The sequence below is a fragment of the Acomys russatus genome, chromosome 21 (genome assembly GCF_903995435.1).
Source record: "Acomys russatus chromosome 21, mAcoRus1.1, whole genome shotgun sequence".
Classification (NCBI taxonomy): domain Eukaryota; kingdom Metazoa; phylum Chordata; class Mammalia; order Rodentia; family Muridae; genus Acomys; species Acomys russatus.
In genome coordinates this window covers 9,534,549-9,561,238 of record NC_067157.1, presented here as the reverse complement: position 1 = coordinate 9,561,238, position 26,690 = coordinate 9,534,549, and the positions used below count along the sequence as shown (strand labels likewise).

General features: G+C 43.2%; 1 protein-coding gene across 2 annotated transcripts in view; it reads left to right on the top strand.

Annotated features, from left to right (window-relative positions):
- Positions 1-21,448, top strand: part of Sesn1 (sestrin 1) — an 89,334-nt gene extending 67,886 nt beyond the window's left edge. For both annotated transcript variants that reach the window (XM_051164599.1, XM_051164600.1), the window contains exons 2-10: positions 8,369-8,434; positions 9,193-9,393; positions 10,606-10,788; positions 12,409-12,651; positions 16,657-16,804; positions 17,706-17,818; positions 19,236-19,426; positions 20,508-20,652; positions 21,362-21,448. In XM_051164599.1, coding sequence (XP_051020556.1) covers positions 8,369-8,434; positions 9,193-9,393; positions 10,606-10,788; positions 12,409-12,651; positions 16,657-16,804; positions 17,706-17,818; positions 19,236-19,426; positions 20,508-20,652; positions 21,362-21,448 — 1,377 coding nt within the window. The remainder of the gene's footprint in view (positions 1-8,368; positions 8,435-9,192; positions 9,394-10,605; positions 10,789-12,408; positions 12,652-16,656; positions 16,805-17,705; positions 17,819-19,235; positions 19,427-20,507; positions 20,653-21,361) is intronic.
- Positions 21,449-26,690: the final 5,242 nt, after the last annotated feature.

The following is a 26,690-nucleotide window of genomic DNA, read 5'->3' as shown; positions in this document are numbered from 1 at the left end:
GGGGTGGTGGGGCCGAGCACCGCTGACACCCGCAGCATTGCGAACGCCCCCCAGGGCTGCGCGGCCTGAGCCGTGGGAGAGTCATTTAAGTGGAGGCCTCGGAGCAGAATAGCGTCAGCTGTGCCGGCGCGCACTAGTCAGAGCAGCAGAGCTGAAGTCTCAGATCAAACAGCCTGTGGATTTTCCCCTCTGGCCCTCGGTCAAAACAGATTGTTCTGTCACCCTTCCCTCGCCGAAGTGGATTTAGAAATAAGACGCATTTGAGTCGGTTAAGTGATATTGCCTGGAATAAAAAAAAAAAAAAACGCCGCCAAGGCCTGTGCTGCTCCTCGCAGCGCCGCGTTTGCCCTTGTTTATTAAGTCATCCCTGCTGTGCCTGAATCGGCCTGCCCAACCGTTTAATTGAGTGGTGCAAATAGGATGATGTTTAAAAATTGCTAATATATATAAAAAAGGCGTGTGCCATCCAAAAAATTGCTAATATAACCTTCACTAAAAGTTGAGCATTCAAAGGCTTTGAATCTAAAGGGATAAGAGCCAATACTGAAATTGGTATTGAAATCAGAATGTTGTCTTACTTCAAGAAATCTCAGTGTGAGTAATCTTGTTGCTTTGCCCATTACGATAATGCAGATCTAATTTTTTAATAGTCTGTTGCTCGGTACACTACGTATAGTGGTGAAAACTTAAATGACCCTATGAAGGATGTAGAACAAGTGTTTTCTAGACGCTAACATTCATGGATACATTGCATGCTTGTTTACAGGTACCAAAATAATCTTTAAAAATAATTTCTAAAGCCCAGCAATGGACTGCTGCTTAGCATGTGACAGGCTCTAGGTTTTATACTCAACGTCAATACATAAATAAAATTTATAACATTACTCTGGGAGCGTTACTAAAAGGAGGCCACAGTGTGAAAGTGTTGAGTTAGCATTTACAGTTTGTGTATGCAGGCCATCAGGGATCTGTCTGCTCTCGTCCTGAGTAGAAACAAACCCCAGTGGTCATGCCTGAACAGCTCAGGTATTTCTGACAGCGTTTGTGTGCAATATCCTCAAACTTGGACTTATAGTAGCTTATATGTTGATTATAACAGTGCCATTGAGATTGTGTTCAACAAACTAGGAAGCCTTGTGTCGCTGTATTTCACTTTAATACACTGAGCATGTAAGATAAACCAGAAGTATTGCTTTATGGGAAAACCAGTCACTTTACAAAAGAAACATTGGCACAGTTGCAAGCTTCCAAAAATCTTCCTCCTCCCCCCCCTCCTCCTCTCCCCTCCTCCCCCTTCCTCCTCCCCCTTCCCCCTCCCCCTCCTGCTGCTGCTGCTGTCATCTCTACCCCTTTCTCCTCCCTCTTTCTTACCATCTAATTCAGGACCCTGTACATGCTAGGCAATATACCACAGAGCCACATCCCCAACCCAGTTGAATTGCTTTGAAGTCAGGAAGTTTTTATTTTTCTAAACCATGGAGAACACACACACACACACACACACACACACACACACACACACACACACATGAGGGTGGGAAGAGGTACCTAACTTCCCGTGTTCTTAAATGCCATAGTAGTGTTAATGATAATTCAAAGAAACTCAGTACATTTTTGCTGTAATTAAAGAAATCTAGATGTGAACAACACTTCCAGCTCTCCTCGAGTCTAGTGAAATACTTTGAATGGTAAAAAACCTACATAATGCTAAATAGACAAGGATTCTCCCAGAAAAGGTAGAGTGAGGTTAAGACTTTCATTTTTTATAAAACATTTTGCTTTTTTTGCCTTGTTGAAATACCATTTCTCCTTGTGTAAGTTAAAAAACAAAACAAAACAAGGTTGACGTCAGTGTTATGATTATAAGTCATGCTAAAATCTCTAGGTAGTATTTTTTTAATACATCAAGTGGACAAAGAAAAAATGCTTCAAATAATTTACTTATTTTCACCTAGTTTTTCAACAAGGTAGATTGGTACTGCCTAAGTGACCAGGTGTTCTTAGCCGATTATTCGTCCTTAGGGAGGCTGATGTAGATCTGCCCATGTGTGTGATTTCAAATGTGCTCTGGGTACACAGCAGTGTTGACATGGTGACACAGGGCATTCTGTTTCCATGGCTCTGTGATGGTGGAGGCTGTGCCCATTTCTTGCCGAGACACTTATTAGCATCGTTGAGGGGTGATGACTCTTGGTTCTCAGGTTAGCTTTTCTAGCCCCGCCTTGACAGAGATGCTGCTAGGGTGATGCTGATGAACGCTGCCATCAGCTTCTCAACAAGGCCATTTGTTCTTGGGGCTCTGCCTCCTAGAATCCAGACTGTAAGGTTTGCTCAGAGCCTAACAAGTTCTCACAACTACAGAAGGAAAAATAATTGAAGTAACCTACATAGGAACTTAGAAAAATGCATTCATCGACTTAGCCTCTCACACTGAGAAAGCAGTAAAGAGATTGACTTCCTTTTCATGAGGACTATATGTTTTTCTAGATTTTAATATCATACATTATGTGTTCCTTGTTTGTAGACATAGTATTTAAAACAGTACTTGATTCCTAGCATGTTAGGCTGGCTGCTAATGCTGCTCTCCATTTTTTATTACTGTTGTCAGTTCTAGGTTGTTTTCTGCCTGTTTGTATCAGGTAAGGAATAAGCAGAAAACTAAAAGGCAGTTTGATTCTCAGACATTTCTCATGTGTCTCATGTGCACACGCACACCCTCAAGAGCTTTGTAAACTGTCCTGTTAACGCAGCACGAGGCTGGCGTGGGGCTGTTGTTCCTTTATCTTCCTCATCCTTAGTCTGCACATTAGACTTGTCAGCTTCAGGGTTTAAATGCTTTCATGGGAATTGCAGACTCAGTAACACACGTCCTTATTTTCGCCCAGACCTCCTTAACTTTTTTCCCAGGAGATGATGCTTAGAGATACTAGGTTATGCTGGTGTTCAAACACAGGGCCTCGCTCACGCTGGGCGAGCACTCTGCCGCTGGGCGAGCACTCTGCCGCTGAGCTGCCCATCATTCCACTGTGTGCTGTATTTCGGGGATTTTCCAAGATGAGTCTTTATACAAGTTTGAGTGAGAACAGGTCCTGTAAAGAAACTGCCACCTGTTGACTTTTCTCAGCGGTTAGTTTGTGTGTTCTGGGAGGCTGGAGGGAGTCGCTCCCCACCCTGTCTGTAACTAAGGTAGATTGGGGTGCAGTCTCTGCGCTTATCAAGGACACCTCAGATGACTAGCCCATTGTTTTCTGATTACAATAAAATTAGGTAGAAAAGTTCATAGCACGTCTTTATATCTCTGTCATGTACCTAGTCCATCATCTTTTAAGCCTAGCCTCCAAATAAGGAGAGTAAGATTCTCTGATTCTAGAATAGAAGCAACCAAGTTCTGTGCAGTGGGCATCTCACCCATCCCAAGGAATGCTGCTCCTCCTCCTGCTTCTGTGATTATTTCTTGTTTGTCTTGCCTTTTCTTAACATATTTTAAAATAGTTTCTCACCCTTGCAGAAAATATTTTTAAAGAAATCAAGGACATTTCCTTGGCCATTGAAGATTTAGGGGGAAAGAAAAAATGATACCAGCACTGCCACTAAATGGTCTACAAGAGTGGATTTTATTTTATCAACCCAAGAATTACTTACAAATATTGGAAAAGATGCTTGCTATTTATACACACACACACACACACACACACACACACACACACACACACTTTTTTCTTGGTTTCCTTTTTGAACATTGATTTATTTTATTTTATTTTATTTTATGTGTGTGGACATTCTGCCTACATGCACAGATATGTGCACCATGGGCTTGCCTGGTGTGATGGAGTCCCTGAATTGGAGCTACAGACAGCTATGAGCTGCCATGTGGGTGCTGGGAATTGAACCTGGGTCCTCTGGAGGAACACCTAGTACTCTTAACCCCTGAGCCACCTCTCTAGTCCCTAATTTTGTTTTCTTTTTTTTTCTTTAAAAACATGGTCTTCTTATATAGCTTTGGTCTGGCTGATGTGGAACTCAGTATGTAGACCAGACCAGCCTTGAATTCACAGAGTGAAAGGATTAAAGGCATTTGTCACCATGCCCTGCAAATTCAATTTTAATGAAACATTTGTGGATATCTTATAGGAATTATAAAATTATTTTATATAATGTATTTAGTATGGAAACAAGACTAGAATAATATAATTCAGCTGTTTGTTTAGAAAGTCATACGGATGTCAACTTGGTGTCATTTAAAGAAATACTACCCAAGCTGGGTTTGGTGGCACACACCTTTAATCCTAGCACTTTGGGAGGCAGAGGCAGGCAGATCTCTGTGAGTTCGAGGACAGCCTGGGCTACACAGAGAAACCCTGTCTCAAAAAAGAAAGAAAGAAAGAAAGAAAGAAAGAAAGAAAATAAACCAAAAAAAGAAAGAAAGAAAGAAAAGAAATACTGTCCAGATGTTTCACCCAGTAGCTCGCATGCACACACACACTCTGCCGCACTCTTCTGCAGGATCTCAGCTCTGTTGCTCATGTTGAACTTGCAACAGTCCTCTATTGATTAGCACTGAGAGTGTTCATTAGAAACAGTATTGCAGTGTTTTCCCTTTACATGTGAATTACTGATTCAGAAAGCATGTGGCTTTTTAGTTTGCATCTACATTGCAGACCGCTCTCCTGTAGAAGCTGCAGCAATTTGTATTCCTTACTCTTCCTTCTACTTTCCCTTACACTAAAAACAAAACAAAACAAAACAAAAAACAAAACAAAACTGCTGTCAGCATGCTTTTGCAGCAAGTATGTTTTCTCTACCCCTTCTCAAACACAGCCTGCTATCACACTTTTTCTTTTTTTTAAGACGGGATCTCTGTCTTTACAGACCTTGCTGCTGTCCTCATCTGTCTCTAAATAGACTAGGCTGGCCTAGAGCTCACAAAATCCACCCCACCTGTGCCTTCCCAGTGCTGGGAGTAAAGGCCTGTGCCACAAAACTCGGCCTCAGATTTTTCCATCTTAAGAATTCCTTCTTGAAGGGGGAAAAAAAAAAAACAACAGTATCTATGTAGTTAATGTGGTGGGGTATTGTGGTTTGGTTTTGTTGGGGTTTTTTTGAGACAGGGTTTCTCTGTGTAGCCTTGGCTGTCCTGGGCTCCCTCTGTAGACCAGGCTGGCCTCGAACTCATAGAGAACCGCCTGCCTCTGCCTCCCCAGTGCTGGGATTAAAGGCGTGCGCTACCAAGCAGTGGGGTGTGGTGGTGGTTGTTGCTTTTGGGAGACTGGAGCTTGGTTTCAGTCATTCTAATTTCCTTTCCTGGGAACTGTCTGACCCTTTGCAAAATATGTTTCAAGTTTTCTTTTCACCTTTGACTTTGTACTTTCCCCTCTTGGTAATCTGTTTTATTATCAGGTTTAGCAGTCTTCAGTTTTGATGTCTAGCTTTTGTAGCATTATTGGTTATATTTCGCTCTACAAGCATCTGCTGGTACTGTTTTGTTTTTTGTTGTTTTTTGTTTTTTTTTTTTTTGTTTTTTTTTTTTTGAGGGGTTTTTTTTTTTTATGTTTAACTCTATTATGGATTAAAATATTATTCAAGTTCATTTTCTTTCTGGGTGACTACCAATTGTCCCAGGATCACTTGTCAGATAACCTACTTGGAAATGACATGCTTTGTTGTGTCGAAGTCCTGAGTATTGTGTAGTGTGTCTGAGTTGACAAATGAATAATATTTGAAACCTTAAATACCTGTTGCTTAGATACTCTGTAAGATGAAGGAAAAGGATCCCGGCCTCAGCTTTGTGCTTTTCCTCAGTGAAGTTTAACATACACACGGTTTGGTTAGAGTTGGTTACACTAATGGGGTCGTTGTTTTATGTAAACAGTTACATTTGTTTCAAGAGGACCATCATCTCCTCTGACACGTTACACTGTTAAAACAGAGCCGCACCATGGCAGGCCGAGTGAGGTGCCACTTGTAGTGAGTGTAATAGTGCCCGTGCTCTTCAGTGTGAGGTGGATAACCACCGCAAGAAGCCGCCAGTGTCCAGTGAGACTGGACTGAATATAAACACTACACTTGGTATACCATGGAGTCAGCTGGCAAGCTGTCTACTTTGGATTCTTCTGATGAAGATTCTTCTGCCTGCTGTTTGCAGAGTGGGGGTGGAGGCCAGAACTTGCTATGCGGCTGAGGATGACTTTGAGTTTTTGATCCTCCTGCATGCTGGCATTGCATGTGTACACTTGACAAGCACTCTACCAACTAAACTACATTCTCAGCCCTGTCGGATTTTCTGTTTTGTTTTGTTTTTGTTTTTCTAGACAGGGTTTCTCTGTGTAGCCTTGGCTGTCCTAGATACACGTTGTAGACCAGGCTGACCTTGAACTCACAGTGATCCGCTTGCCTCCTGAGTGCCCAGTGTCCTGTCTGATTTTAAAAAATCCATTATGTTCAGTAGTTTTTTCATTCACTCAGACCAGATTTCTTGAATTTCTTCTGTTCCTGCCCAGTTTTTCTTAAAAGCAAAGCAGCTGGGCTGGGGAAATCGCTGGCTCTGTGAGTAAAAGCACGTATCCCACAAGTGTGAAGACCTAAGATTAAATCCTGGAAACTCATGTAAAAACTGGATGCATAGTGTGAACGTACATAATCCCAGCAAGCCTACAGGAAGACGGGAGGAACAGAAAAGCCCCCGGAAGGCGAGGGTCAGCTAACCCAGAACATTCAGTGGAAAAACAAGACCCTGTTCTCCTCTGGCTTCCATACGAGCTACACAGTACACACTTGCCCGTGTTCACACACACAGGCATACATACACAGACATAGTGCACACACACAGGCATACATACACAGACATAGTGCACACACACAGACATACATACACAGACATAGTGCACACACACAGACATACATACACAGACATAGTGCACACACACAGACATACATACACAGACATAGTGCACACACACAGGCATACATACACAGACATAGTGCACACACACAGGCATACATACACAGACATAGTGCACACACACAGGCATACATACACAGACATAGTGCACACACACAGGCATACATACACAGACATAGTGCACACACACAGACAGACATAGTGCACACACAGAATGGCAGTGAGGAGTATTTGGTTTATATAATGAACTTTTACAAGCAGTAAGGACAATAGTAATGGTTTTTATTTTTTCCATGCTGTGTGTGTGTGTGTGTGTCTGTGTCTGACTGTCTGTCTGTCTGTCAGAGGACAACCTGTAGAAGTAGGTTCTCTCCATCCACCACGTGGAGTCTGGGGCTGGAGCTCACATTTGATGCTTGGCCGCAGGCTCTGTCTTCACCCCAATAGTCCTCTTCTTTTTAAACAAACTAACAAAAATCATATTTGTTGCTGGCACCTGTAATCCCAGCACTTGGAGGCAGAGGCAGGCGGATCTTTGTGACTTTGAGGCCAGCCTGGTCTACAGAACCAGTTCCAGGACAGCCAGGGCTACACAGAGAAACCCTGTCTCAAAAACAAAAAAAATAGTATCTGTGTATAACATACTTTTATAAATAAGAGTTAATCCTCAGTTGTATTTACTTTAACTATTTAAAGTGACTGGATTGATTGCCCTCAAAAGATTTTATTATTAAAATTATTTTTGCTACTACATATCAGAGCTTCGTACAGAGGAGGAAGTTAACAGTAGGGTGTCTGTTCCTGCTACTGTGCTGCTCTGTCAGTATAAGACAAAGAATTCTAGATTGTGCCAAAGGCCGAAAATTAAAAAGGTAAACAGACAGACACAAAATGACTTTCCCTGAAATGTTTTCACTCAGTAATAGAGAAAGCATACCCTACTGTTGCTGCTTTCTCTTCTGTGGATTTAGCTAATTAGTTTTTACTTGTCACAGGTCTCTGTTTATTTTGAGGTGTTATTATCAATACAGTAACAATTAGGTCTCATCCTGTTTAAGATGTTTATATAAAGGTATCGGTTTTTGTTTTATTTCCTGACAAAGTGCACGGGAGCGATGCTTTTGTTGCATTTTAGATGTGCAAAAACACACTGGTCTTGTTTTGTATCACTGACAACCCACAGGGTTGGCTGCTGTGTGCTGAACTTTCTGTTCTAGACTCTCTGCCAAGTGCTTTATGCAAAACTCTGGCTTTAGTGAAACAGGTTTTATTGTTTTTAGTCAGAGTCATATTAGAAGGTGTTAGCTGCATGATGCAAATAGAGGCGCTGATGTGTATATTTAACCATGAGAACAAATAACTATGGCAAGCCTGTCTGTTTTGAGCTGGCTGCTTTTCCTCTTGCTCTTTTAGCCTCGGTTTGTGCTGTTTACTGCTAGAGGCCTGAGATGGTGTACTTTTCTTTTCTAGGAACTTGGAATCAGAATTCCTCGGCCACTAGGACACGGACCCAGCAGGTTCATCCCCGAGAAGGAGGTATGCTGTTTTGCAAGTACATCGTGAACCGCCTTGCTGCTAAGGGAACATTTTCATGACCCACATCTTGGCATCTGAACGATTGCTGGTCAACAACATGTTTTACACAGCTCTTCAGAGTTAGTCATGTTTTGGCAGTGAGTTTAAGGGATTAGAAAGCTGTCATAGTCACATTGATTTCTAGGATTTCATGATGCATTTTAGGCACCTGTGTTTAATCAAGTAAAACTGAGACTTGTTTTTGACTGGTCCCGCACCTGCTTATATTTAGATCTTGCTTAGGTTTGCTTGGAAACAGAGGTGCTCAGCCTTGTCCGTGTCTGCAGGTTGGTAAGAACGCTATAGTGGACCTTTAATTCTACATATGTAGGCGCAGCTATGCTTTGTTGTCATAAGAACTGTTTGCTATTAGTTGTGGTTGTTTTCATTTAATGAGAATAGTGTTGTAAGGGAAGGTTTTATTGTCTGCATGCAAGCTCTGGGTGTTTAACAATCTGATCTGCTGCTTGGTCCGGATTCTTGTCAAGTCTGCAGGCGGCCTCTCTAGATTCCCTCTAACTGAAGCTCAGTCCAGCCTTCGTTGTTTATCCCCTACCACATAATGGAGCGATTCTTCTGTTTTGCTACAAGTTTAAAGTCATAACCCCTCTCAGTAAAATTTAATCTACTTGTAAATGGAACAATGCAGCCCACTCACATTTTCTGTAACACCAGTTTACAGTTTATGTAACTGTAGTTTTCCTCTCTCCTTTACACAGATTCTGCAGGTGGGCAGTGAAGACGCACAGATGCACGCTTTATTTGCAGATTCCTTTGCTGCTCTGGGTCGTTTGGATAACATCACATTAGTGATGGTTTTCCATCCACAGTATTTAGAAAGTTTCTTAAAGACTCAACACTACCTGCTGCAAATGGACGGGCCCTTACCCCTCCACTACCGGCACTACATTGGAATAATGGTTCGTAAACACCCAGTGACATTTTCTCTCTGCCTGTTTTTATTAATTTCTTTTTTTTTTTTAAGTGATTTCCTTTTTTATAAAATTTATTTATTATTATGTATATAGTGCTCTGCCTGCATGTACACCTGCAGGCCAGAAGAAGGCATCAGATCACATTACAGATGGTTGTGAGCCGCCATGTAGTTGCTGGGATTTGAACTCAGGACCTCTGGAGGAGCAGTCAGTGCCCTTAACCTCTGAGCCATCTCTCCAGCCCTTTATTAATTTCTTTAAGATGATTAATGCTTTTGACACGATAAATACTTATATTATCTATATTTTGACTTGTAATCATATTCTTACCAGATTGCTTCTATTTTTCCTGGTTTTACATAAGTATACTTATGTAACAGTATATAACAAAATATACTGTATATAACAAAACAGTATATAACAAAAATATAACAAAAAATATTACATGTAGTTTTATACAATACTAACAACTATGCCCTTAAAAATGTAATATGTGTGTGTGCATGTGTGTGTATGTGTGTATGTGTATGTATTATGTGTGTGTGTGTGCGTGTGCACATGCACGCGCACGCCAGAGACGATGTGAAGGAGTCAATTCTCTCTTTCTACCATCAGCTCAGCTCAGGTCGTCAGGCTCACTGGCAGGTGCCTTTACTCTCTGAGCCATCATGCTGGGCCAGAACCACTCTTTCTTACAAGTTAAAGTAGAACATGAGATGTGAGAGACGCTGCCTCCCTCCCTCCCTCCCTCCGTCTTCCCCCTCTCTTCCACTGTCCCCCGCCCCCTGCTTTCTGTGCAAAAGTTGTATGTCACCTAGACTGGCCTCAAATTTGCTGTATATCTGAGGGTGACCCTGAGTTCCTGGTCCTCCTGCCTCCACTTCCCAAGTGCTAGGATCCCAGCTCTGTGGGGAATAGTTCGCATGGCATGCCCGGTGTTAAGTCTGCTCAGTTTGTGTGTAATAATCTGTCATTTTAAATATGTCATTTTTGAAGCAATATTTTTTTTCTGAAATATTTCTGACATCTTTTCTATGCTATATAAGTCTCTTTTAATTTCTAAATAAGCCTTGTGTTTCTGTAGTCTGGAAAACTTAAACCAAATAATCAAAAAATCTATTTTGTATGTTGTAAAAAGAACAGATTTGTAATAGTTCAAACTTTTGACATAATTACAATGTCTCTGTTTCTGCGCAGGCGGCAGCGAGGCATCAGTGTTCCTACCTAGTGAATCTACACGTGAATGACTTCCTTCACGTTGGCGGGGACCCCAAGTGGCTCAATGGTTTAGAGAATGCGCCTCAAAAACTACAAAATTTAGGAGAGCTTAACAAAGTACTAGCCCACAGGCCTTGGCTCATAACCAAAGAGCACATCGAGGTACGTATGGGAGAAATAATGCGTCTCAGGGTCACAGTGTTTAAATGATACTGCTGGGTTTGTAGCAAGCTGGATAGAAGGTTGGGCTGTGGCTCAGGCAGCGCGGTGCGTGTCCAGCTTCCTGTCCTGGCACTGCAGACCTGGGCCTGCTGGTCCAAGCCTGTCAGCCCAGCACTGGGGAGGTGGGACAAGGGAACAAGCTCAGGGTTCAGAGTCACTGTCAGCTGCGTAGCAAGTTTGAAGCTGGCCTTGGGCATTTACGACCGAGTCTCAGAAAAACAAAGAAAGAGAAAAGAGGAGAGGGAGGAAAGGAGAGGGAAGGCAGAAAAGCCACAGACGTACATTTTTGTATTATCTGTCATCTGGACTTTGAGCGGTACATTTCCTGAAAGAAACGATCCGACGTTGATAGCACTGCTATTAAGGGAAGTCCATAGTTCCCACTGGGGCTTGCTCCTTGTAAGTACATGACGTTACTACTACTGTACAATCAATACAAAAATAGTGAGTCTTCAGTGTTGTGCTTTCTCTTGAGTCCTCACAACTGCTGACTTCTCATTATATCTACAGTGTGCCATTTCCAGAATGTTCTATAGTTGGAACTATGTACAGCAGAACTTTATAGACTTTCACTTAGCAATATGTATATGAGGTTATTTTTACTTATGTATTTTGTTTGTTTTCAGGGAATGGCCTGCTATTTATATTTGGTTGTTTGTTTTCAGAGAGGGTCTTGCTATGTAGTCTAGGCTGGCTTGGAACTTGCTGTATAGCATAAGCTGGCCTTGAACCTTTGCTCCTCCTGCCTCACCCTCTTGTGTGCTGGAATTACAGATGTGAGCTCCCTCATTAGGTTCTTATCTTTTTTAATGACTTCATAGATCATTTACTTTTATTGCTGAATGATACTCCTGTTCCTCTACTTGAGGGGCCTCCTGATAAGTATCAATTTTGACCAATTACGAATAAAACTGTTACATTCATATGTAAATGTGTGGGTAGACAAAGGTTCTCAGCTTATATGGGAAAATAACTAGGGGTGTGGCTGCTGCATTGCCCAGTATGTCAGTGTGCTTTCTAAGATAGAAACTGTCTCTCAAAGTGCTGCCCGATGGCTGGATCCTGCTGTCCTGCGTCTTCGCAGCTGCAGTCTCCTAGAGTTCAGCTGCTCTTACAGGTGTGACGTCACATCCCACTCGTCTCAACTTGTAGATGACATCTTACACTAGTTCCTTCTGACTCTAGAGATTTAAAAAATAGCAGCTTTCTCAGAAAATGTGCACCACATGATAGAAACGCTTACAACATGTATTTTCAGTCTTGTCCATCCATGTTATAGAACACTGTAAACAGTTTTAAAATACTTTTTAAATCAATTATTTCAGAGATTTAAAGTGACAGTGCATCAACAGATGTTACGTTTTTATTTCTAGATACATTTCTAATAAAATTTAACAAAGTACAGGTTTTATGTATTTTAAATTGTAATCATAACCAGGCTTTGTATGGTGTCTAGTCCTGTTTTCAGTCAATTTTTAAATATTCAAATGAGGTATGTTTTTACCAACACGTCTCAAAGTAAAAACCTGCTCTCCACCCCACCCACCCCCCACCCCGCAGGGGCTGCTGAAGGCTGAGGAGCACAGCTGGTCTCTGGCAGAGCTGGTGCACGCTGTGGTCCTGCTCACACACTATCACTCTCTCGCCTCATTCACATTTGGCTGTGGAATTAGTCCAGAAATCCACTGTGATGGTGGCCACACCTTCAGACCTCCTTCTGTCAGTAGCTACTGCATGTGTGACATTACAAATGGCAATCACAGTGTGGAGGAGATGCAAGTCAACTCAGCGGGAAATATTTCAGTAAGTATCTGTGATTTGCTGTCAGATTGCAGTGAGACTAGTTACTTTGACTGTGGTTAGTTTTTCATCTGGTTTGCGAGAAAGCCTGTCCTGTTAAGTCCATAGACAAGTTAGATCTATCTTTTAAGGATGAATTTGTTTCTACCTCCAGTGCCCATCACTAGTCTAGATACTAAGTGATATACAAAGCTAGGAGCCCTTCTGGGAGGTCACACTCAAGTCATTTCAGCTAGGGCCAGCCAGGACCAGCTAATACTAGTGTCTACAGCTGTGATAAGGGAGGGCATAACATAGTGTGACCCTGATGGAGGAGATTTCCTGATGGCGGCAGTGCTGCTGCTGCTACAGAGGAGATTTCCTGATGGCGGCAGTGCTGCTGCTGCTACAGAGGAGATTTCCTGATGGCGGCAGTGCTGCTGCTGCTACTGTTGTTTCTTCCTCCCCTTCTTCCTTCTCTTCCTTTTTTCTTCAGCAGAAGGCTGGCTTTTTCATTGTTTGGCTTTTAGAAAATTGTCACCTTTGCTCTCCAAATTTTTCCTTCACTTATATTTTATTTTCTCCAGAATCTAACAATCCCAGCGGAGTGTATATTTGTTAAAATGCTAGGGTGGTTTGAATGAGAACGGGGCCCGTATATTTGAATGCTTGGCTTCTAGCTGGTGGCACTGTTTGGGAAGGATTAGGAGGTGTGGCCTTGCTGGAGGAGCTGTGTCACTGTGGGGGGTGGACTTTGAAGTCCCCACACCAATCTCAGCAGCTCTCTCTGCCTGTGCCTGTGGGTTTGGATGAGGTCTAAGTCTGCCTGCCTGCTGCCATATCCCACCGTGATGATAATGGACTAACCCTGAGCTCTGCACAAGTTCCCGGTTAGAAGCATATTCTGCTCTAAGCTGCCCTGGTTGTGGTGTCTCTTCACAGCAATAGAATAGTAACTGAGACATTTTCTCTTCGACTTTCCAGCTTCTGTTTTGTTATTCCTTCAAAATGAGTTGAACAATTTGATATTTCTCATTAAAGTGTGTGTGTGTGCTTGTGTTTGTTTGTGTGTGTCGTATAGGACACCTTTGTGGACTTGGCTCTCTTCCTCTTTACATTGATTCCAGGGATCAAACTTTGGTCACTAGGCTTTCCAGTTTAAGCACCTTCACCCATTGAACCATTTCAGTGGCCCAGAAGCTGAATTTTTCTATAACTCTAATTCTTGTATACAGTGGTTAAAAAATTGTCACATTACAATAAGGCTTTATGTTGTACTTGAAAAGTCACAGAAATATCAGTGGTCACTTGTGCACTGTTAGCACAGGACACGGGCAGATGTGCACAGGTCACGGGCAGATGTGCACTGGTCGGCAAGAGTTTGGTTCATCTGCTTGATGCTGGGCATGTCACCAAGCCTTTCTTAGCCCAGTTCTTTCATGTTTCCTATAAAACATAAAGTTCTTGTGCTAAGATCTTAAATGTCCCCAAAGAATTAAAATGCCTAGTTCATTCAGTGTTTGGAGTTTATCATTTAGATACGGTGAAATAAGCATATGAGAAATTTCATTTTCCAGGATTGACCATATCACTAAACAATAGGTTGCATGTGGCTACCAGTTATGACACAGAGGTTCTAAGTGTGGCTGAGAGACTGTGCATCAGTTTCTGGGAAACTGAGACTTGAATTCTTACCTTTTCCTAGTACCAGGCTAATGTAAAGGTTTGGGATTTTCTTGGTTGTTTTCTATTAAGAGATAACAGAGAAAAGTAAAAAGGTGGGAGTCTTTATTTTTCTAACTCATCAGCTCCCTACACGTGGATTTGAACTTGGATCTTTTAGATGGTGTATAGTTTATACTGATAGCACTGCACAGTGAGCTGATAGAGCCTGCTCTTGAGGTGCATATCATACACACAACCTTACTTTTAATGAAAGTGCTTTAAATAGCAAGTAAAAGAGAAGGTCCATATATATAGTAATAACACTGAATTGAGTTCCATATACAGTATTAATATTGAATTGCTGCCAGACATGGTAGGCATACCTGTAAGCCTTGCACTTGAGAGTAAGGCTGAAAGGCTATAAATTGGTTTCTTTGTTTGAAACACAGTCTCTTTATGTAGTGCTTTCTGTTCTGTTCTGTAGAACAGGCTGGCCTCGAACTCACAGAAATTCAACTGCCTCTGCCTCCCTAGTTCTGGAACTAAAGGCGTACACCACCATACCCAGCTTGGAAGATTGCAAATGTGGGGCCAGCCTGTGCTGCACATTGAATTCAAGGCTTTAGCTGTATACTGAGACTTTCTCAGACAGCAACGACAATGATTTGTACTTTTTTTAAAACTGTCTCAACTAGCAAAAGAAACATACTTTGTTTTTCCTTTCCCTTTAAATTTTTTTTCAATTTACCAATACTTATCTTTTCTAAAAACAATAAAAATGTGGGTAATTTCTCTTAGTGAATTAGTGAGCAATGTAAATCAATGAATATGATCAAAAGTAGTCTAACACACACCCGTCATCCCAACACCGGGAAGTAAATTCAAGAGAATCAGAAATCCAAGGGGGTGTATGTATGTGTATGTACATATGTGTGTGTGTGTGTGTGTATATGTGTGTGTGTGTATATATATGTATGTACATATATACATATATGTATATGTATATATATTTTTTGAGGACAGCTTGAGCTACATGAGACTTTATCACAGTGAAAAATTAAGTAAGAACAGTATTGTTGAGGTGTATCTTTTTGGCTTATTGTTTTGGGTTTGGTTACTGACTGTATCTTGGAGTCTGTAGAAAAGTGTGTGTCAGAAGCAAGTGTGTGTGTCATCCTACAAGTACTTCCCACCACAGACTACTAGAGAGCGGGCTCAGTGCGGGATAAGTTAGCCGTACCGTAATTTCCACCATATATAAAATATAAAACACAAAGCACAGATAATGTACACTTCTTAATATCCAGTTATCTTGACTGTCATTCTACAGCAAATGTATTTGTTTAGGAAATTCAGCAGGCCCTCACCCTTAGAGATGTCTTTATTCTGGGGGAGGCAGGCTCTGAGCCAGGATGTAAATATTACACGTTGTATTTGATGCACCAAAGGGAAGAGCAGAGTGCCGTGTGGGAGTGACAGGACCAGGGTAAAGAGGTGTGATGTGTGACACTCAGCATATGTAAGTGACACCTGAAGGACTGAGGAGTGGAAGTCAGGAAGCCACAGAAGATGGGAGGTCTTAGACACGCATGGGTGTTAGGGGCGTTGCTCAGTGGCAGGCTGCTTGCCTAGCGTGCACAAGTATAATACAGGCCTCCAGAGGTGGGTCCAAAGTGTGAGGTGCTGAGGGGAAAGCATTACTTTGTATTTGAACATTCAGAGTTGAAATGTTAAGACTCGGTTCATGAAATGTGTCTTCCATAGATCTGACCCAGGATTTAGAGTAAGGATGTAGTCAAGTTACAGGAGTGTAAATCATCTCTCTGCTGGGCTATTGCCGAGGCAGCACCTGACATTATAGATAAGACACTGTGGTAGTTGTCCCAGCAAGTGACAGCTGCTAGCCCCATTCACAGAGCTCAGCTGGCCAACTCCAGCCATGTGAGGACAGTGTAATTGGTAAAACTGTATAAATAGAACAATTGCTATTTTAAAAATGACAGACATGTTGACAGTGTGTACTCTGTGTACTTATTTACCTGAGCGAGTAGAAACTAAAATTTAAGTACTCAATTTTCAATTCTGCTTTAAATTGACAGTGTTGTTTTAATCATTAAAACAGTGTGAATAGTTACTATGTTATTATTTTTTAAGGTTAGACTGCAGTATAATTTTTTGAAATATTTTTTTCTTGAATCTTAAATTTTAAATATCTATACTCAGTAGGCTAAGTTATATTTATTAATATCATAAGAAAATCTGTTTCTATTACATTCAGATAAAGGTTTTTCTGAGACAGACTTAATGAAATTCCTGCCGTTCACTCTGTGCCTGCCATGTGTACAATCAGTGTTCTCTCTTAAGGTAAGTGACTCCTTCTTTGAAGTCGAAGCCCTCATGGAAAAGATGAAGCAGCTACAGGAGTGCCGAGCCGAAGAGGAGGCCAGCCAGGAGGAGATGGCGTCACGCTTCGAAATAGAGAAGAGGGAGAGCATGCTTGTCTTCTCTTCGGGTGAGAGCAACCTGAACGTGCTGAGCAGCTTCTCTCACAAGCCCAGCTTTTTAGAGTCTCAATACATTCATAAGAGCTGATGCACAGTGTGCCCTTCCAGGGAGGCCGCTGCGGCTCTCTCTACTTCCCGGTAATAACGTTTAAGAAAGGCCGCCCCAGAGTAAGAGTGGGGCACACAGCAATTAATATACTAACACTCTCCCCATTTTTCTTTGTTTTAAATAGTATTATTGCAAAGGGGCTGACAGGGTGTATGCATGCCATGGCATGCATGTGGAGGTCAGAGGACATCATGCCAGGGCATGCATGTGGAGGTCAGAGGTCATCTGCAGGAGGCTCTTTCCTTCCACCACATGGAAGCTTGTTGGGCTTGGTGGCATGTGCCTTAACCCATGCGTGATTTAGTTCTCTTAACTTAGAATCCAGACTTTGGAGATTCTGTTAGTGTAGAAGGACAAAGGGAGAAGTGTCAATCCACGAGGGAGTGAAAGGCATGCAGAATTCTGTGAATGTGTCGCTTACCTCAAAGAATCTTGTTTTTCCTCCATTCTACTTTGTGGTAAGCGAGATGTGTTTAAGACTTTATTGTGGGGTGGGGGTGTAATGGGGAGACTGCTCAGCATACACAAAGCCCTGGATTCTATCCCCAGCGTCACATACACCAGTCACGGTGGCATGTGCCTGTGATCTCAGCTCCCAGGAGATAGAGGCAAGAAGATAATCTTGAGCTACATGGCAAGGTTGAAGCCAGCCTGGGCTACATGAGATGAGAAGAGAGTGTTTTGGTTCATATTTGTTATTTAGTGTCAACAGTGGTTCATTTTACATGTACTTATTACGGATAAGATGAATTACATCTTGTTTTCAAAAAGCTTTTAAAAGACTTTTTTAATAACTTCAGATGATGACGAAGCTCCACCAGCAAGGGATGTGTCCCGGCACTTTGAGGACACCAGTTATGGCTATAAGGACTTCTCCAGGCACGGGATGCATGTCCCAACATTTCGTGTCCAGGTAACGTAATCTGCATAACATAATTGCTTAAAAAGCTCTCTCTGTGCCGGATATGAAGGGGCCACCTGGACTTGAGACCTGTGCTCAGTGCTTAGCAAACTGCTTCCATAGAGCGGTGACCTGAATGAAAGTTGACAATTAGTAACTAGCAACATTTACAGACTACCTATTCTGCACTCCTAATTTCGTAAGGTTTTCAGTTCATCAGCAGAATTATGCTATAGCTTAATATATGTGTTAAATTTATTGTTTAGTATTTAAGTAAGTAACAAACAGGTGAATTACTCAAGTTGCCCAGTTTTTGGTTACAGGCCAGTGCTATTAATAACTTTATTAGAGTTATAAAAGTAGTTGAACTTCTAAGACATTTTGTTTCTTTGCCCCCACCCAAACTAAAATACTGTTTAAAAGGACAAAACTTAGCCACAAGGAAGAGTTGAGCTTTTAGAAGAACAGAATGTAGCCACAAGGAAGAGATGAGCTGTCATGAAATGAAATAAATTGACAGGATTACTGTGAATTAAAAGTTTTATGGAGAGAGATGAATGTGAGAGATTTGGGCTAACATACACAGGGCAGCTGAGAATGTAGCTCAGCACTGAGTCATTTTCCTAGGGTGTGCACGCCGTGGGTTTGCTTCAGGTAGCACAGGGTGGGCCTTCCATCAGAGGGAGAAGACAGCTGGGTCTAATTTAGTCTCAGTTTAGGTCCAGTGAAGGTTGTGAGGAGTTGCAGACAAGGTGGCTGCTTCCATAAGCGGGGCGCAGTTTTAAAGAGGGAGGGTGCCTCGGATGCCAGCACAGGGCACAGCAGGCTGAATGGGCGAGGTCAGCACATGACAAGAGAAAGCTCCTACCTCTCTGTCGGAGCTTGAGTTGTTTGAAGCACAGAGGCATCAAGGAGACTCTATTAGAATTAAAAGACTTGGTTAAAAGGGCTGAAAACCAGATGCAGGGTGGAGGGGGGAGAGAGAGATGGGGCGTGTATATATTGAGCTGGATTTTTTTTTTTTTTTCATTTTTGTTTTGTGACATGTTCTTGTTATATAGTCCAGGATGGTCTCTAACTTTGGGCTCTTAAGATAATAGGCATCAGCTACCATAGCTGACTTTGGAAATTGATAAACTGTGTGGAACATTTGAATGTGCGCAGTGATGGGACATGGATGAGGACCAGGTGGAAAGCTGAGGAGAAATGGAAGCCCACGGCTCTCTCGGTTCTTAGCTCGGCCAAATCGCAATTCCTAACTTTCTCATGTTGCAGTATGGAAACTGAAAGTGGACTGTAGTGCTAGGGAACCTGACGTTCAAAGTCAGTGGACAGTCCCAGCTGCCGGGACCTCATTCCTGCAGCGCGGGGGACGTGTAGCGTTTTGCCACATGGTAAGTATTCATAGTTCCTGTCTCCGTGTGTTTAGGACTACTGCTGGGAGGACCACGGCTACTCTCTAGTGAATCGTCTGTATCCAGATGTGGGCCAGCTAATCGACGAGAAGTTCCACATCGCTTACAATCTTACTTACAACACCATGGCCATGCACAAAGACGTGGACACCTCGATGCTCAGGCGCGCCATCTGGAACTACATCCACTGCGTGTTTGGGATACGGTTAGTCAGCTTGCTCTCTCCCTCTCCACCCCCACCCCCGCCCCTGCCCTGCCCCTGCCCTGAGCTTATTCTTACAGCTCTCGAGCTTCGCAGGCCCATGTCAGTACAGCTTGGGCTTTTCCCTCTCAGAGGTCAGGACTTGACAGGTGGAAAGTGACTTGAGAGGACAGAGCAAGCAAACTGTCCCAGCACACAGGGGAGACGGGCTTGATGGTTGCGTGTCTTTGTGTCTGCTGGACTTCATAGTTCTCGGAATTCAGCCTGTGCCCTCACTGCAGTGGAACTCTCTCGAAGCCTGTTAGGTTTCCACCATGCTGTGTTCTTTAGAAACATGCACAGTCCTCACATACAAATCGTACACTGCATGGCTTTTGCTTTCTCACCTATTGTTTGAGACCTGCGAGCTCTCTTTAATTTATGCTACTTAGGCCTCTAAAGTACATCCAACCAGTTTTAAACTCATTTCTACTAATGAGTGCCCACACTTGGGCCCCCCGGATGGTTACAGGACCAGCTTTGCCAAGAACTGTCTCCCTTTTCCACTGACAACTCAGTAGGTAATGTCCGTGCCTGTGTGGCCTGCAGCCCAGACATTGCTGTAAGCAGGCCCTCAGCCGCTCCTAAAAGGGACACTGTGAGCTCCTTAGCCACTAGGCAGCCCTCCTGCTTTACACGTGCATGACGTTCCTCCTCATCTGAAACTGCTCTGACACATGCAAATGACCATCTTACGGTGTGTGACAGTACCGGTAATAAATAGACATTGTTAATTTCAACACTCATCTTTTCAGAGTTGGTTTCACTGTGGTTGTGGTTGTGAGTGTGGGTTGCTTGGTAGTGCAGCGGTGTTTGTACTGCTGCGGTGACCACCCTGCTTGAGCACAGGAAAACTGTTCTTCCTGAGTTCTGTCCTTTATGCTTTCTCATCCCACCCCATTTAAACATCATGAAGCTGTATCGTTTCTAACTGTATTAGACTAACTGCCCATACAATGAGGGGGGAGTGTGTGTTCACATGTGTGTGTGCAGCACATAGAAGGAAGTGTGCACACTGACGGTGGCCCGTTCCTGTCTTTAACAGATACGATGACTATGACTATGGTGAAATTAACCAGCTGTTGGATCGTAGCTTTAAAGTTTATATCAAAACTGTCGTGTGCACTCCTGAAAAGGTTACCAAAAGAATGTATGACAGCTTCTGGAGGCAGTTCAAGCACTCCGAGAAGGTACGTGCTCCTGGCGGCTGCTTCACTCTGCGGTTGCTCTCCTTCCACCATCATTCTAGGGTGGCTGCCTCAGGGACGGCGCCTGAGAGACGAGAGCGAGAGTAGATGGCTGGGCACTCTGTCCTCAGAAATGCCATCATAGCTGGGCTTAGGCTCAAATGGCCAGAAGCATCTTTCTAGAAACTGATGGTTTGGCAGAGAATTCTAGAAGGCTGACAAAACAGTGCCTAGATTTTCTGAACTATAACAACTATCCAGGAAGGCATGTGGTCAAATGTAAATAGAATAAGACATTTATCCCATAAGAAGTCTGGCAGTGTGCTCACACACACAGGCTTAAGTTCTGTGGTAGCACATAGAATATGCCCTTGGCCCTTCAAAGTCATGTTTCTGCATCCATACATTGAGCTAGCTGAGGATCACAATCACGATTATATCTGTGCCAACTAAGTCACTGTAACAACCGTTTGCATGGCACTTATATTGTATTCTAAGTAATGGGAGGCTGTGTGCTCACCATGTGTATAGTACGCTAGTTAGTGCAAGAGACTAGAACATCCAGGGATTTGGTTATCCAAGGAGAATCCTGAGACCAGTTACTTATCAAGGGATAAATAATTGTACTTACTCGGGACTTGCTTTCTTATTGGCTGCACTGGGAAACTGTGATGTCTATAACCTGCCCTTACATGTTGTATTTTATGCTCAGGTTCATGTCAATCTGCTTCTTATAGAAGCTAGGATGCAAGCAGAGCTCCTCTATGCTCTGAGAGCCATCACCCGCTATATGACCTGATGCCTCTCCTCCATTCACGATGTCCTGGAATGAGCAGCAAGTGTAGTCTACGACGGGGTGGAGCCAGGCCCCAGGACCAATGGTAGATAAGAGAATCCAGAATCCGTTGTGCCATGATTCCTTTAGTGTCTGCTCTCTTACTGTGGGAGGCCACTGCTTGTGTCGCGGTGAGCAGCTGGCAGCCTCAGTGTTAGAGCTGTGAAGAAAAGCTACTGGTCACAGGATTTGCTGTAAACGTGTTTCAATACAGCAACTAGTGATTTTCCAGCTCTTGTTGCTCTGCTGTGACACGGTAACAAGCAAGCTGGGTAAAGACTGGACTTGGGTACTAAGGAATCCAGCGGAGCCCGGTGCTGCTGTGCTGGGGCTGCAGACGAGGCTGTCCAGCTGAGCTGCTAGCGACTAACGTGAGCACTGCCACTACCTGAGCCAATGTGCGTACTCTGTGTGGTTTCAGTTGAACTTGTACACGTTTTTTTTTCTTGCATCTAAAAAAGCATAGAATTATTACTTACAGCTCAGCAAAGACCGTGTTGCTGGTAACAGTTTGTTTCTTTCATTCTAGTTTTTAAAATTTCAGTTATTGGATGATATTACAGTGGCATTCTTAAAAGATTTTCTCCAAAGAGCAATCTTAAAATGAAAGAGTGAGTGTTATAAGAAAAACAGACTGTCTTTTAATATGCTATTTCCCAAGAGTCTCTGACACAGGGAGGCAGCTGCCTTGTGCAGGATTGTTGTTTCCAACACCTACAATGTAGAAAATATTGCTGCTGCGTTCCTCCCGTGCTCCTGTTGACCTCGTGACCCTGACCTTGAAGGTTGTGCAGCTCCTTGTGCAGCTCCTTAAAGAATAAAGCTGGAAAATATTTTAGTGAGGTTATCAAATTTGTATCTTGATTTACAAAAATGCTATCTTTGAGATACAAAGAGGTTTGGAAAAAAAATGTATTAAGTACTTTGTATTCTGGAACCATGAATTGCTTCTGAAGTCTGTCAGTATTATTGGTATTTTTCAATAAAGAATAATTTTCCTCAATTTGCTTCCTTAATTTTCCAAGTCATACTTTAGCTTCCCAGTTAGTAGCAGAAGCTGAGTTTCACATGTACACTGCAGTCAGATGAATGGCAGGAACTAAATGGCAAAGCCGTTCTAAGCCTGCTTTAAACATCATGGCGGTAGGGGTTGTGAGGCAATATGACACCTGCCATCAACAATGCTGTGTTAGTTCATTTTGCATCACTATAGCTCAGTACATGGAACTGGATACTTTTTAAAAATCAGTTGTATTTTATGTACATTGGTGTTTGCCTGTATGTGTATCTGTGTTAAGGTGTGGGAACTCCTGGAGCTTGAGTTACAGACAGTGGTGAGCTGTCACGTGGGTGCAGGGAACTGAACCTGGGTCTTCTGAAGGAACACCCAGTGATCCCAACAGCCATGTCTGGTCAGAGCCAAGCTCTCATGGTCATGAACCCATTCCTGTGTGAAAAGTCACCACCACTGATCGAGTGCCATTGCCATGAATCAGACAGTCCCCCTGGGTCCCACAACCGAGCTCTATGTACCTCAAACTACAGTGAGTATATATCCCTGGGAGAACCTTCCAAGTCATCTTCAAGTGGTCTTACATTTGAGTGACTGCGCGGTACAGCATGATCCCAGCACTTGGGAGGTAGAGCCAGGCAAATCAAGAGTTCAGGGTCATCCTCAGCTAGCTAGGAAGTTGGAAGACAACTTGGGCTAATGTCTGGAAAGGAAAAAAGAATGAAAATCCTTCTGGTTAGCCAGTGCCCATGTGCTCTTCCCATAGATTTGCATGTGCCTCTGCCAGCTGCTGTTTTCCCACAGCAGCACCAGTGAGCCTGGTAAGTGACTGCGCTGGACAGGTAATGCTTCCACTCCTGCTGACTGCTGCCTTTACTTGCACTTTGTCTTGAAAACAAAAAGCTTCTAGTAGCAGCTACAATAGGAGAGTGCACACAGTAGGAGAGTGCTTACACTAGGAGAGTGCTCACACTAACAGTGCTCAAACTAGGAGAGTGCTCACACTAGGTCTGATAGAGTATTCACACTAGAAGTGTGCTCACACTAGGAGAGTGCTCACACTAGCTCTGATAGAGTGCTCACACTAGGAGAGTGCTCACACTAAGAAAGTGAACACAAAACACAAATACATGAACTCAGTCCACTGAAGTTTCTCGTGGAAATCAGACAGAAATTAAATATTGAATAAGTCAAAGTGTGTTTACAGCCACAGTCACGAAGATAAAAACTAGTTAAAAGCTGATACGTCGGTGCTTCCTGAAGGCCCTCGGGGTTTCTCTAAACATACGGAATTTCTAATGTTTCTGAGTAATTGTTTTTCAAGTGCTCCCAAGTGCTGGGCTTAAAGACTTGTGCCATACCACCTGGTTTCTGGGTAATTTTTTAAAGTTTCCAAAATAACTGAGGAAAGAAGCACACTCCAGGGGAGACCAACAGTCTCTCCTTCCCTAGAGGAAATACGTTTAAAGATGCTTGGGTGAAGTTCTAGGGGTCAATTTTTAAATCTGACTTTTTGGTAAAATTCTAGAGGATTTGTTTTCCCATAGTTGAGTATTAAACCCAGGCCTCAGACATCGTAGGCCAGCACCCAAGAGGAACTGTTTTATTAGGCCAAGTTTGTTAAGTATCTCAAACTATGAATATGGGTGGACCCAAACCTATGTTTACCCTGTTTAGGTTTAACTTCATATATAAAGTAGTGACACTATACAACAGGACAACCTAATAATTTAGCTATTCATAATTAATTTTGATACAGTCCCTGTATCAATAAATACAACATCAGGCAGGCACATTTCCCATCAAGATACTATTTCATAGTCTATTTGCATCAGCAGTCAACAGGATGGTCTGCCACGGAGCACAGATCTTCCCGCTCCAACCTTAAAGAAGATCTCCCTCTAGCCCAGGTGACCACCTGCCTCTGCCCCTTGAACACTGTGATGGCTGGCAAGCGCTAAGACCCCAGGCAAGAGACTACGTTGACAAACAATGCATAGAGAAGAGCGTTTCGTGAGAGCCCTAATGGGGCATGTAGGGCCCAACAGAGCCTTTCCACAGCACAGTATGGCACAGAACGAAGGATAACCTTCAATCCTGTGTCCGGCACGTGTGACTGCTGACACTGGCTTTTGTCTCACCTGACTCAGCACTGGTGGGGTGTGTTGGCATTGTTTAGATGATACTGAGGCTGCGCAAAGCCAGTGCCCTAAAATGGCACAACACGTGGGGTTCTGCGGCCAGACACTGGGGCAGCAAGAGTGCAGAGGAGGAACAGCGAACTTCAAGGCTCCTAAGCAGAGGGAGCTTCACAGGGAACTCAAACATACACTGGGATGAAAGCAACACACATCCATTCTCCTAGGGATTGACAGATTCCAGAGCTAACTGAGGGGAGGTTTTCTGCACTAAGCTGTTAGGAAAACCCTGCTGCTAAAGTCAACCTTACCACAAAGCCTGAGCTTGGTGCAAAAAAAAAAAAAAAAAAAAAATGGACTCCCTTTGTCAGTGAAGTTTCCTCTTCTCTGTCTACAGGATCCCAGACACCACTCTGTACCTAAAGAGTGTCATGTAGTCCTTAGGGAAACTACAGGTCCAATTCTCTTTCTCCTGTTCAGTAAGGAATCTCAGATTCCTGGAATGCCTCTCAATGGTAATGAGGCATCTCAGTCCCTTAGCCCATCAGCCAAGGATGTTCAGCCATCCTGGGTCTCCCCATCCTTCTCTGAAGTTGTAGGTAATCCTTCCTCCTCCACCCTGAATAAAACTGATCTGCCTCCCCGCAGCTGGTTCCGGAAGGTTATTTCCACCCATGCTCACAGACCACTGAAGCGCCCAGTTCATCTCTTCTGCTCCCTTGTTCCTGAGGACCGGTGGCTACCGACCCCAGGATTAAGGGGGAGCCACACAAAGCCTGTCTATATAAACAGTGAGAAATATGGCCTTTTTTTTTTTTTTTTTTTTTTTCTTTTTTTTTTTTTATCAAAGTCCTCAATCTCAACAAAATCCCACAAGGCATACAAAGGAATAGAGAACCATGTGCCAATGAAAGAAACATCTTGACACTAACAAAACAGTTCTTGGGCTGGGCATCTCAGGCACGCCTTTTCTCCCACCACCTGGGAGGCAGAGGAAGGCAGATAGATCTCCGAGGGTTCAAGGCCTGCCTGGTCTACACAGTGAGTTCCAGGCCAACGAAAGCTATGGAGTGAGTCCCTCCCTGTCTAAGAAAAGAAAGAGCTCTCTGTCAGGAACTAAAGATGTCTCTATAAGCTGCTTAATGAGCTAAAGCAGGTATAGACAACTGTGTAAAGTCAGGAAACTGACTTTAATGGCTACAGAGAAAAACTGCACAAAAGAACCAAATTCTTGAACTGAAAAATAGCAGAATTGATGAAAAGCTTAGCGGCTATTTCCTGTGATCCCACTACTTGGGGGTTGATACAGAAGTGCTCTAAGTAAGTTTGAGGCCAGCTTGGGGCACATAGCGAAACAATACCTGAAAGGAAGTGGAAAACTCACAAGAGAGATTCAGTCAACAGCAGACTTCGTCAGACAGGTGAAACCTGCTGAATATGGAAAACCGGTCAATTGATAGTTAACAGGTCAGAAGAACAAGAGAATAACGAGAAATGAAGGGCTTAAAAGCGATCTGAGCATCATGCACCCAGCATACACAAAATGAAACAAAGGGACCAAAATGCTTGTTCATCGGTTTGCTGTGTTGGGTTTCAGACCCAGGACGAGTGGCTGAGGTACATATTTACCATACCAAAGCCAACCTGGCCTCCAGGTTCTCCCAGCATCCCTCAGTCCCTACCCGTTGCAGGGTGTGTCTGGCACATCTTGTCCTCTACCCTGAACTTTCCGGCCCAGGAGCGGGGCTTCCCTAGATAATCCAGACATTTTGATTCCCTTCCTCTTTCTGCATATTCTCTCCCTCCCTCTCTCTCTTTCCCCCTCTCCCTCCCTCTCTCTGTACACACACACTCTCTTTCTCTTCCCCTTCCTTTTCCCCTCCCTCCCATGGTAACATCCCTTGCCTCATTCCTTGGGACCAGTGAACCCACCCAGAGCTGCATCCAATAAACCTGCCTTGGTGCTTTAATCTGACTTGAACTGGCTGGCTTATTTTGTCAGCAGGAAAAAACCTATTAGTACCAAGGGCCTCAATCATAATTCAATCACTCTACC